Source organism: Amblyraja radiata, chromosome 12 (genome assembly GCF_010909765.2).
Source record: "Amblyraja radiata isolate CabotCenter1 chromosome 12, sAmbRad1.1.pri, whole genome shotgun sequence".
Lineage (NCBI taxonomy): Eukaryota > Metazoa > Chordata > Chondrichthyes > Rajiformes > Rajidae > Amblyraja > Amblyraja radiata.
The window spans coordinates 15,833,618-15,846,704 of NC_045967.1; the positions used below are offsets into that span (position 1 = coordinate 15,833,618).

Genomic DNA, 13,087 nt, shown 5'->3' on the forward strand with positions numbered 1-13,087 from the left:
GAATCCATAGATGTTTAGACAAATGTGGCCAGAACCTCTTTGATTTATAGATTTATGCATTCAGTGATGATGTTGGTGGACTGGGAAATTGGATATGTAAGACCCTTGTCCAACAAAGGGTGCAGAGATCAACTCTATAACTACATACCAGTTAATTTCAATCTTTCAATCTTTCAGCTGGGGATTGCGTGGATCGGGCGACGCTGGAGGCCCGACAGAGGTCAGACGAGCTCACGGATCAGACAGGGCCTGTAGTGGCATGGAGTGGTGGAGCAGCAGTGGAGGACACCGATAACATCGCCAGGCCAGGCTGACCCTTGACACAATGACCCAGCGCCAGCGCCAGCGCCAGGACAAGGCCAAGAGAAGACTCCATATTTTTAAGAACATTGAAACTTGAAGGACACAAGATAGCATTGGAAACTCGGCGAGTCTTTGTGAACTGTCTCAGTGCAATGTACCATTCGGTCCACCGAGTCCACGTCGACCAGCAATCTCTGCACACTAGCATTACCCGACATACTAGGGACAATGTACAATTTTTTAAATCAATGCCAATTAACCTATAAAACTGCATGTCTTTGGGATGTGGGAGGACACAAGCCTGATTGGACTGATCCAGGATGGGGAGGAGTCTGCCTACAGACAGGAAGTGACACAGCTGGCGTCCTGGTGCCATCGCAACAATCTGGAGCTCAATGCTCTTAAGACGGTGGAATTGATTGTAGACTTTAGGAGAGCTCCCCCCACTCACCATCAACAACACCACAGTCACATCTGTGGAGTCATTTAAGTTCCTTGGAACCATCATTTCCAGGAACCTTAAAGGGCCTGTCCCACTTTCACAACCTAATTCACGACCTTTTTTTACTCGTGGATATTTTTCATCAGGCTAGAAAAACGGCCCTGACCTACTTGATGCCACGAGTACCTACGACTAGCATCATGACCTACCTACAACCTACCTACGACCTCGTGACGACCATGCTGCTAGTATGAGTCAAGGGCAAACTCGGCAGAGGTCGTGAATTAGGTCGTGAAAGTGGGACAGGCCCTTAAATGGGAGGCCACCATCGACTCCAACGTCAAAAAGGCCCAACTGAGGATGTACTTCCTGCGGCAGCTGAGAAAACACAATCTGCCGCAGGCAATGATGGTTTAGTTTTATACTGCCATCATAGAGTCTGTCCTCATCTTCTCCATCATGTGTATCATTATAAAATTTTATGCAGATTATCATCAGCTGTATCCCTAACGTTGGAGCAGTTACTCTTAAGTTAGTCATGCTTATGACACTGATTTCAGCACGAAGAGCACAGTCTTTACACAATCTCCGTCTGGATCACTCGGTCATATCTGACAAGAGGTTAGCATTTTATGTGAATGAACTCATAAAGCAGAACAGGCACGGTTGGGTACAAGCTGGAGTTGACAGCATACCCACCAGATCGGAGATTGGGGGTGTTTATTATGTGAAAAGGTACACTGTGGTTACTAAGAACCTATGAGATGAAGGACAAGTATCTTCATAGTTATATAATAGTTTCACAAGAGATTGTTGGTGCAGACTATTTCAAGATGGATAGATGGATGAAAGCAGCTGAAAGCGGGAGTGAATACAAATAATTTCAAGTCTCACTCTACCAGGGTGGCTGGCTCGTCAGCAGCCAAAATAATGGATATTCCCCTTTGATCACTTTCTTGCAACAGCAGGAGGCTCAGATGAGCGTACTTTCGGAAGTTATAAAATATCGTTGAACATGTCTGGACGTTTGCAGATAGAATTCTGAACAGTGCTACATGAGCTATTGTCGAACTCAAAGGCAATTGGGACTGTGGTCCAATTAAGGGTGATGTACATGTATGTAAAGTTAGCATCACTTTGTTAATGCCCCATGTCTTTTCTACCATTTATGGTTTATCTATGTAGTGTTTTCACATACAGATTGATTTACTGCATGAAACCACAGAGCTTCGAAGGCTTCCCGCACTCATCACGAGACTTCGATATAAAATAGAAAGAGTAAATGGGAACTTACCGTTTGAAGTTTGATCTTTATTTTATGAGAAGTTGGACTGAGAGATTACGTGCCCTCGACTGCCAACCCTGAATCTCATAAAGATCATTCAGCAAGTCAAGCGTTATTAATCTTTCTATAGTTTAATTTGGTGCAAGTGGTCTGTGGTTTCATACAGTTGCTTTGAAGATTGACGCGCATGCGGGCTGATGGGTTCCTCATGTAGTCTCTCACTCCAACTTCAAACGGTAAGTTCTCGTTTAATCTTTCTATTTTTGGCCGAAAGAGTTATAGTAATAGATCAGAAAATGGAGTTGAAGCCAAGCACACTTTTGTCTTCTGTATATCTGTAGACTTTGTCCGCCCATCGGCAAATTTAACCCTCCTCACCTGTATCTGCCTATCACTTGTCAGCCTTTGTCCTGCCCCTATGTCTCTTTTCCAGGTTTCTCTCTCTACGACAACCGGCTGCAGAAGGGTCCCGACCTGAAACATCACCTATCCATGATCTCCAGAGATGCTACCTGACCCACTGAGTTACTCCAGCACTTTGTGGTCTCTGTTTAATTCATGCCTTCCTGGATAAGAAGCTCGTGTTCAAAACCTCTGCGTCACCACAGCCATTTGCATTTAATTACTGGTCTTCAAAAATAGACCTCATCATCACTGTCATTATTATTATAATCGTTATTTTAGTATTATTATTATTAGCATCAATAGGAGTAACCATAAAGGAGATATCTCAAGAGAGTAATGAGTCAAGTCAAGAGTGTCGTATCGTCATAGTTCCAAAATGGAACAATGGAATTCTTCCTTGAAGCAGCAAAACAGATATGTAAACATAGTACTCTGTAAAACCCATACTGAACAACAAGAAAAGGTTTGGTATATATATAAAACACAAACAGACAAACAAATAGACAATAAAAGTGCAAAAATAACATCCCCCAGTCTAGATAGTTCAGAGCCTATTTGGAGTTTGATGTGTTCAATAGCCTGGTGGTTGTAGGGAAAAAGCTGCTCCTAAACCTGGACATTACAGTTTTCAGGCTGATGATGTTATGATTTAGTTGACAATGTTCTTTTAGATACTTTAGAGGCAAATTTTATCTTTGGTTGTCAGCGCGGAACATGACGTGAGAACAGTGAGGAGGTGTCTGAGATCGAGAAACAAGAGCCAGAGATGGTGGCCCGGTGTTCGTCTGTGGGGACATGGTCAAGGGGTAGATGTGAGGAGGTGTTTGAGAGCTGACTTCAGCATGATAAAGGTCAGCGCACCAGAATACAACAGCACCTCTCTTGTCAGTGGGTTTAATAACAATGTTGGGATTGCTGTTGAGTGAGAGGAGGGCTGTGTGATCGGAGGACGTTGGGATTAGAGTGCGTAAGGGGAGTTGAGAAGGCTAGATAGTTGATGTCACAGCATCAGTCCGAAGAAGGGTCCCGACCCGAAACCTCATCTAACAATGTTCTCCAGGGATGCTGCCCGACCTGCTGAGTTACTCTTAGCATTTTGTTTCTTTCATTAGAAGCAAGATGTAGTTTAGTCCACACAGCCTCTTGAGTGTACTTCAGGATTCAATTAGAGAGTGGCAAAGTGGCACATCAATAGAGTTGCTGTCTAACAGCGCCAGAGATCCAGTTTCAATCCTGACTTTGGATGCTGTCTGTATGGAGTTTGTACGTTCTCCCTGTGACTGTGTGGGTTTTCTGCGGGTGCTTCAGTTTCCTCCCACGCTCCAAAGACATACAGGTTGGTAGGTTAATTGGCTTCTGTACATTTTAAACTGTCCCTAGTATGATAGTGCTAGTGTACGGGATAATCGTTGGTCGGCATGGACTTGTTGGGCCGAAGGGCCTGTTTCCACACCATATCTCTAAAGTCTACAGAGAATACTGGACCTGATCTTGGTCTCAACTACACTTTTCCCCTCGTGGTCCACATGTCTGTCTCAGTCTGCGATATAATTAATGATTCTTTGAGCAGAGATCTCTGTGGTGTAGTATTTCAAGGATCCCAGGGCTCTCTGAGAGAAGGTTTCCGACACATCTCCATCTTAAGCTATTCTGAAATTCTGCCCCTGAGTCTGAGACTTCCCAAGAGGGGAAACAACTTCTCATAGTCAACTCTTTCAGTCCCCTAGGGTGTTGTTTGTACTCAGTCTCAGGTCTGTACATTTGCATCTTTGGTAAGAATCAGTGCTTTTGATGTAGACAAAAAGATGTCGGTATGTATAACATTCCCTGCTGTTAGTGTCTATGACAGATTATCACCCCACAGCTACTAAAGCTGTTTAAGGTTGAAGAAAGGAATTATAGGTGCTGGTTTAGAGAAAAAGGGGCTGGCGTAACTTAAATAGACAGTCAGCAACTCTGGCGAACACTGAGAGATGACGTTTCAGGTCGGGAAGAAGGGTCCCCATCTGACACATTGCCTAACCAAGTTCTCCAGAGAAGCTGTGTGACCCATGGAGTTCCTCAAGCAACTTGAGTCTTCTTTAAGCTGTTTAAGGGCCTTACCACCAAATTGCATGAATACATTTTATCTTTTTAAATTTTAGTAATCTTTTCATGATATTAAAAATTCAAAAAATGTGAAGTTCTACTTTTTAACTTTATAGAGGTATTGCTACGTACCATCACAACACAAAGTATTCGTATGAAATGTTTGGAAGTGGATACAATGGATAGCCAGTGCTCTGGGTAATATTCACTGTTAATATAACCGATGAGAAATATTTTTCCTCTCAAATCCCATGCTTCCACGATGGTGCAGCAGTAAGTACTGCTACATAACTGCTCCAGCTACTGGGAGACATGAGGAATGCAGACACTGGACTCTGGCGTGGAAGACATAGTTCTGGACTACCTCAATGGGTCAGTTTAGTTTAGTTTAGTTACTGTCATGTGTATCGAGGTACAGTGAAAAGCTTTGTGTTATGTGCTATACCAGTCAGCGAAAACACTATAGATGATTACAATCAAGCCGTCCACAATGAACATATACAGAATGAAGGAAAAAATATTTTGTACAAGATAAATTCCAATTAAAGATAGTCTGAGGGTCTCCAGTGAGGTAGATGGTAGATCAAAACTGCTCTCCAGTGGTGATAGGATGGTTCAGTTGCTGGATAACAGCTGAGAAGAAACTATCCCTGAATCTGGAGGTGTGTGTTTTCACACTTCTGTACCTTTTCCCAGATCAGACAGCATCTCTGGAGAACATGGATAAGTGATGATTTGGGTCAGGACACCCCCCTACATATCCATATGCCCATCTAAAAGTGTTTTAAATGCCCCCTTGTATCTGCCATCACCACCACCCATGAGTCTGAGATTTCCCTAGAGGTGAACTAATCCTAATCAGCTCTTTCAAAACCTCTTTTGTATGGTTCATACTCAGTCTTGAAATCTGGACATTTGCATTTTTGGTATGAAACATTACTTTATTTTGTGGATAAAAAGGTGCCGGTGTGCATATAGTTTCTTGCCAATGTTGTCTGTGGCACTTTGGGTTTAATCCTAACCTAGAGAACAGTGGTGCAGCGGTAGAGTTGCTGCCTCACAGCGCCAGAGATCCGGGTTCGATCCTGACCTCGGGTGCTGTCTACACAGAGATTTTACGCTCTCTCTGTGACCGCGTGGGTTTTCTCCGGGTGCTCCGGTTTCCTCGCACACTCCGAACTTGTGCTGGTGGGTTAATTGGCTGCTGGAAATTACCCCAAGTGGAGGTGGCGACAGGAGAATTGGTTGGAGTTGGTGGGCAGGCAAAAGAGAATAGATTGTAAAGCAAACAATTGGGAAATGATTCTGAAGGCCAGTATAGTCCTGATGGGCAGACTGGCCTCTTTTAGCATCATAAACACGTAACTATAAAATATAAATAAAAGCAACAAGCCTGCCCAATGCACAACACAGCAGATAGTGTCTCGTAACAAGAATAAGCAAGTGGTTTGAATTGCCAATAGGACTGGATCAATTTACAGGATATTTAATGTCTTGTCACATTAGCACTCAGTCCAAGCCACTTGAAATACTTGTGAGTTTATTTATAGGGGCCCTGAAGATGATTATTTTTATATTCATTACAGCTCGTTTAAGGAGAACAACAAAATTGGTTTGAAGTAGGTTGAGGTTGGTGTATAAATATGCTGAAACGGTGTTACTCGAAACAAAGCACAAATTGTACTGAATCGAATTAGCTAATTTATGAGGAGCAGAGAAGATTTGCCCTCTGGGCAATAAGGGGTAGATTGCAGTATCATGCTTGCTATAATCCTTACCTGAACAGCTGATGGAACATAAATCTCCCCCATCTCCTTCCCACCATAACCAATATTTCATTTATCGATCATCAATAGAGAACACTGCCACATAAAAGTAAACTTACTTCACAGCGATGGGTCGAATCTTTGTTTTTTCTGCCTGCAAGTACAAATAACACCATTAGCCAGAGAAAAAAGAACTACATGGGTTTGTTGTAACTTCTTTGAATAATTTAGTGCTTTAGTATTTGGAAACTAGAACAATATGTTTTTTGAGCACAGAATAATCTGATAAAGCATGACATTTCACAACATCTATTGTCTTTTATCCAACAAATATCCCAGGTACTAACGCAAAAATCAATGCTGATTCCTCTATGTAACACCAAGAATACACTGCATAATCCGAGGTGGTTTCTTCTCTAAAGGAAGGAACTGCTGATGCGGGTTTATACCAAAGATAGAATACAAAATGCTGGTGTAATTCAGCAGGACACGCATCATCTCATAAGGTCATAAGGTCACATGGTCATGTGATAGGAGCAGAATTAGGCTGTTTGGCCCATCTAATCCATCGCCATTCAACCATTCTGATGAAGGGTTTCGGCCTGAAACGTTGCCTATTTCCTTCGCTCCATAGATGCTGCCGCACCCGCTGAGTTTCTCCAGCACTTTTGTCTACCATCAATTTTCCAGCATCTGCAGTTCCTTCTTGGCCATCCAATCATGGCTGATCGATCTCTCTCTGCTGACCTCATTCTCCTGCCTTCTCCCCATAAACCGTGACATCCGTGCTAATCAGGAATCTCTGGATAAAAAGAATAGGTGGCGTTTTGGATTGGAGCCCATCTTCAGAGTTAAAGTAGAGGTGGGGGGGGGATTAAACTGGAGGCGAGAAAAGGCCAGAACAAATCAGGGCTGACCTCAGTAAGGATGGAGCTCATAATGGGCTATTGTTGGCTGGAAAAGAAGTGATAACAAGAGGGATACAACGATGCGAACAGTGGAACTGGTAGGACGACTGGGGTGGGGGAAAAGGAAGAGAGAGGGGAAGGGAAGGAATGCAGGAGTTACTTGAAATTAGAGAAATGAACATTCATACCATTGGGTTATAAGCTACCCAAGAAGAAGTGCTTCTTCTAGATGGGAAGTCAAATTGAAGTGCTGTCTGACCACCTGAGTGTGAAAGATCCTTGGGTCTGTTTCGAAGAGTTATCCCCAGAAGCCTGACCACTATTCCCCCTTCAATCCATACCGTTGAAGCAGGTTATGTTCATAGAACATAGAGTACCACACAGGAACTGCCCCTTCAGCCAACAATCACTGGGCTGAACATGATTCCATGATAATCCAATTCGAAGAGATTCTAATCTCATCTGCCTCATGGTCGACACAGATATCATGGGCCGGAGGGCCTCTTCCTGTACTGTTTGACGTTCTACGTTCTAATCTGCCAATCTTCAGGATGCAGGTGGAATCTGGATCACCTGTGTGATCAGAGAAAGAACGTGCAAACTCCGCACAGATACCAGCGAAGGTCATATTTAAATCAAACTCACGTCGTTGGAACTGTGAGGTGATATAACAGGAAGACCCAGAGAGGCAGTGGACCTTTGTTCCAATGGCCCATTCAAAGAAGCGCAATCAGCGTTACAACATAGAGCATAGAAGAGTACAGCACAGGAACAGGTCCCTCTGCCTGGACAAAGCAGAACAACATTGCAATCTCATTGCATTGTCTCTGGATGACAAGATTTATACCCTCAATATAATCGCTGCCGCCATTGATGGCTTGTAACTTGCATGATGAGGACTCTACTAATTGTACTAATTAATAGTCCGGACATGACGAACAACATCAAAGTACTGAGGTTAGGGCCTTGTTCTTTTAGATAACACTCTGTTCCATTTTTATATTTTTACATTATTGCAAAGCTAGTTTAATTTATTTTGTGTTTTCTTTTTTTCCTCTGTCATTCCTTCTTCTTATTTTTCTTTCTGCCTCAAATAGAACATCGAACAGTACAGCAGAGGACCAGAGCCCTTGGCCCACAATGTCCATGTTGCACATGATGCCAAGTAATCTAATCTCCTCTGCCTGCACATAACCCAAATTTCATTTCCTGCATATCCATGTGCCTATCGAAAGGCCTCTTAAATGCCACCTTCCTCCACCACCAGCCCTTCTTCTATATGGCCACACAAGATGAAGCGTTGTTGAATTGGCTTACCAGTCACATTCGTGGAACAGCAGTCAACTCAGCCTTCTATTCCTTTGGCACTCAGGTTTTCTTTCATGAGTCCCTCCTATTTGCCCCAATAACTCTGGAGGAGTGCATTCACACGCTCTCATCACCTTCTGGGTAAAGGCATTACTTTGGAATTCCCAATTTGTTAACGCCTCCGTCATTACTGACACCGAGAACAGAGAGGGACCATTGGCACTATGATGAGTACTTTGCTACTCTGTCGGCACCAGATATGTGGCGGCTCTTTGCCTACTTTGTGCACTGTCGGCAAAAACAAGAATTTCACTGTACCTCATTGGCCTGGACATTGTTGACAATGTTGACGGTTTCAAATAGAAATGCTTGTCTGTTTCAACAATGTTAAGTCAAGGACTTACACATGAGAGCTGTCAGAGTCAAACATCTAGGATACACTGAAGAGGGGTCTTGAACGAAACATCACCTTTTCCTTTTCGCCAGAGATGCTGCCTGACCCGCTGAGTTACTCCAGCACGTTGTGTATCTTCAACCAGCATCAGCAGTTCCTTCCTACACACTAAGACACACTGACTGACCGACAATGCCAAATCCTTCACTTTGTCTAATACCGGACATTGATTTGAGTTAGACTTTACTATAGACCCGAAACATCATCTAGGATACATTGAAGAAGGGTCTTAACCCAAAACATCACCTATTCCTTTTCTCCAGAGATGCTGCCTGACCTACTGATTTACACATTTTGTGTCTTTTAGTTGTAAACCAGCATTGGCAGTCCCTTGTTTCTACAAACTATTCTGGGTGGCTGGCTCTAGTAATGTGGTCCCATTACAACGAGAATATTTCTGGAATCACTGACATGAACCACTTGTTGCCTGAAGAACGATTTTGAAATTCATTGGAAAATATTCAAGTGCAGTTCTAGTGAGTCAGAAACCCTGTGCTCTGTGTAGGTACATCTGTCAGAGATTGTGCATGATGTTCTCTTGAATTTAACCCCGGGCATTAGATCTTTCCGTTCTAATACAAGACAAGAGGATGGCTTTGCTGAACACAAGATATGAAAGAGATTATCTTAACAGCTCAGAAATGCTGTAAAAATAACTGTGTTCAAGTCATTTGCCAATGTTAGTTTGTTTAAAAACCCCAGCAATTTGCAATGAGGAAGACTGAAAGGTTGAATTCCTATTCTCCGCAAACAGTGCACAGTAAGTGAAACAATGCCGTTGGTTTAGACAGAACAACATTGCAACATCTCACTGAAACATCTCTTGATGATGAGATTTATACCCTCAATATAATCACTTCTGCCGTTGGGGGCTTGTAACTTCTATGATGAGGACTCTACCAATTGTACTAATTAATAGTCCAGACATGAGGTTAGGGCCATGTACTCTCAAGCAGTACACTGTTCCAAATATTTTTAATATTATTACAAAGCTAGTTTAATTTACCTTTCTTTTTCTTCTCTATTTTCCCTCTCTTTATTTCTCTTTCTGCCTCAAATTGAATATAGAACAGTACAGCAGAGTAACAGGCCCCTCGGCCCACCATGTGTGTGTTGAACATGATGCCAAGTAAACTAATCTCCCCTGCCTGTACTTGGTCCATATCCCTCCATTACCTGCATATCCACTTGCTTATCCAGTAGCCTCTTAAACGCCACTATCTTATCTGCCTCCACCACCACCCCTGGCAGCGCGTTCCAGGCACTCACCGTGCTTTGCATAAAATATTTCAGCATAGTTTATGTCATAGAAGCCATTCATTAAGCCATGCCATTAAGCCATTTGGCAGACTGAGTCTACGCCATTCAATCATGGCCAATCTCTTTCCCCCTCAATCCTACTCTCCTGCCTTCTCCCCATAAGCTTTGACACCCCTACTAATCAAGAACCTATCAATCTCTGTTTTAAAAATGCTCAATGGCCTCCACAGTTGTCTGTGGCACTGAATTCACCACTTTCTGACTAAATAAATTTTCCTTATCTCCTTTCTAAAGGTATGTCCTTTTATTCCGAGACTGTTCCCTATAGTCCTAGACCCTCCAATTACACTGATCTTCACCCTCGCACCTCTCGTTTCCTGTCAATCTTTCACTTTATTGGCTCTGGAAATTTTACAACAGATTATTTTATTCACCTATGGAAGACAGCGAACACTCGGTCCCCTATCATTGTTCCCACTTCCTGCAAGTTACCATGCAAAACCTATGCTGAAGGCAAACATTGGGCTGGCTAGATCTTTATTCCTTGGAGCGCAATCATCTGAGGGGTGATTGTATAGAGGTGTACAAAGTCATGAAGGGAATAGATGGGATGAATGCACAGAGTCTTTGACCAAGAGTAAGGGAATGAAGAACCAAAGGACATAGTTTATGGTAAGAGGGACAACATTCAAATTTCACTCAAAGGGTGATGGGTATCTGGAATGAACTGGCAGAGGAGGTAATTGAGGCAGGTATTATAACAGCATTTAAAAGACATTTGGATGGATACATGGATAGGAAAGGTTTAGAGGGATGTGGGCCAAATGGTACTAGCTTACATGGGACATCTTGATCGGCATGGAAGTTGATGGGCGGCACAGTGGCACAGCGGTAGAGATGCTGCCTTACAGCACCAGAGACCCAGGTTCGATCTGACTACTGGTGCTGTCTGTGTAGAGTTTGCACAGTCTCCCCGTGACTGCGTGTGTTCTCCCCGGGTCCTCTGGTTTCCTCCCACAACCCAAAGACATAGAGGTTTGTAGGTTAATTAGCTTCGGTAAAAAAAATTGTCACATGTCCATAGTTTGTAGGATAGTGCCAGTGTATGGGGAGCGCTGGTCGGCGCGGACCTGGTGGGCCAAAGGGCCTGTTTATGTGCTGTATCTCTAAACTAAACTAAACTAAAGTTAGGCTGAAGGACCAGTTACCATGTTGTATGACTCTACAATTCTATTTATACACAATCTGCGTTGGTGTAAAGGCCAATTCTAGTAACATCCAAAATAGTCATAAAGATAACTGGTACTGTTCGGTGGTTAATTGGTCTGGAACAATTTTTTCTAAAAAATATATCAACATCCAACTGCAAACGTTTGCATCAGAAAGCTCCAAACAATCCCCTTTCCCTGTTACTGACTAATTCACCAATGCTGTTCTCCTGAAGTGATCTTGCCTTGAAGGCATGGCACACACACACACACACACACACACACACACACACAGAGAAGAACGATCACTTAACTGTGATGTCCTCGCTGTGTGACCAGTGGCAACAATTTGAGCTGGCCAGCCATGGCACAGTTGATGTCACAGCGTTATTAAGAAACAAAAATCTGAGGGAGGCATGTTGGCCCAGCAGTAGAGTTGCTGCCTTACAGAGCCAGAGACCCGGGTTCAATCCTGATTACAGGCGCTGTCTGTAGGGTACGTACGTTTTCCTTGTGACCACGTGGGTTTTCTCCGGCTGCTTCGGTTTTCTCCCACACTCTAAAGACATGCTGGTTTGTTGTTAATTGGCTTTGGTTGTAAATTGGCTCAAGTGCGTTTTAATAGTGCTAGTTCACGGGGTGATTGCTGGTCGGTGCAATTCGGTGGGCTGAAGGGCCTGTTTGCGCCCTGTATCTCTAAACTAAACTATACCGTCAGGATTTGGAAGCTCTTTCCGCTTGCACTGTGCAACGGCGAAAACAAACAGGAATTGTTTCAATAACCAAATCTTCAGGTCCCTTCCTGATTATGCAACCTCTGCTGCCTCAGACATGGACCATGGTTCCAGTTTATTGCAGTGCCCATTGATCTGTGTACAGCCCATTTATCATTCATGAAAGAACTCGGTGATCTTCACAGTATATTATATGAAACAACTCATATCATCTGTCAACTGCAGTCTCATTTCTGTTTTCAGCTCCATAGGGATTTTGTCTTTTCAATCCTTCTTGAATTAAAATGTTGCTAAGCAACACAGCCAGGAGACATGCTGGCTCAATGCTTCCAGAAATGCAGTCTATCAAATCATTTTAACTGCCTGCTATACTACTGAATTCTGAAAGCACTGTTTATTTCATGAAACTGCCATACCACTGGATAAGATTCACACAGTAGTTTACCTAGGTCCAATTAACCTGTCACATTTTAGACTTTTTGGAAGACCAACATCAAGGGACATCCTGCTACTAAATGCAGTTCAAGGTTGCTTAACCATTGCCTTTATTCAATCCTCACTCAGTTTTGCACTGTAACGATTATCCTTTGATCACTAAATCTAATCCATCAGCTGCAAAAAAAACCTCTACAATCATCTTCACCATTATCAGCCCAAGTCAAATCTTCAATCACGGCCTACGTCTCATTTATTGCGTCAAAAACGTTTGTGCCTTTTCTTGTGTCAGTGGCGATTACAAACCGCTAAGTCACTTGCAGGGCCTAAAGTCACTGTTGTAATCTGTCATATGAGCAAGTTATGGGAAAAATGGAAAATAAAATCAACGCCTCCTGGTCCCCTGTTCTTTTTTAAGGCATGTTGCAAAGAAGAAGACACAAAGTTCTGGAGTACCTCATCGAGTCAGCAGCATCTCTGGAGAATATAGA

At 43.0% G+C, this 13,087-nt stretch overlaps 1 protein-coding gene across 3 annotated transcripts in view; it reads right to left on the reverse strand.

Moving 5' to 3' along the window:
• Positions 1–13,087, reverse strand: part of aff2 (AF4/FMR2 family member 2) — a 465,473-nt gene that overhangs the window by 106,616 nt on the left and 345,770 nt on the right. For all 3 annotated transcript variants that reach the window (XM_033030286.1, XM_033030287.1, XM_033030285.1), the window contains one exon: positions 6,409–6,443. In XM_033030286.1, the coding sequence (XP_032886177.1) occupies positions 6,409–6,443 (35 nt within the window). The remainder of the gene's footprint in view (positions 1–6,408; positions 6,444–13,087) is intronic.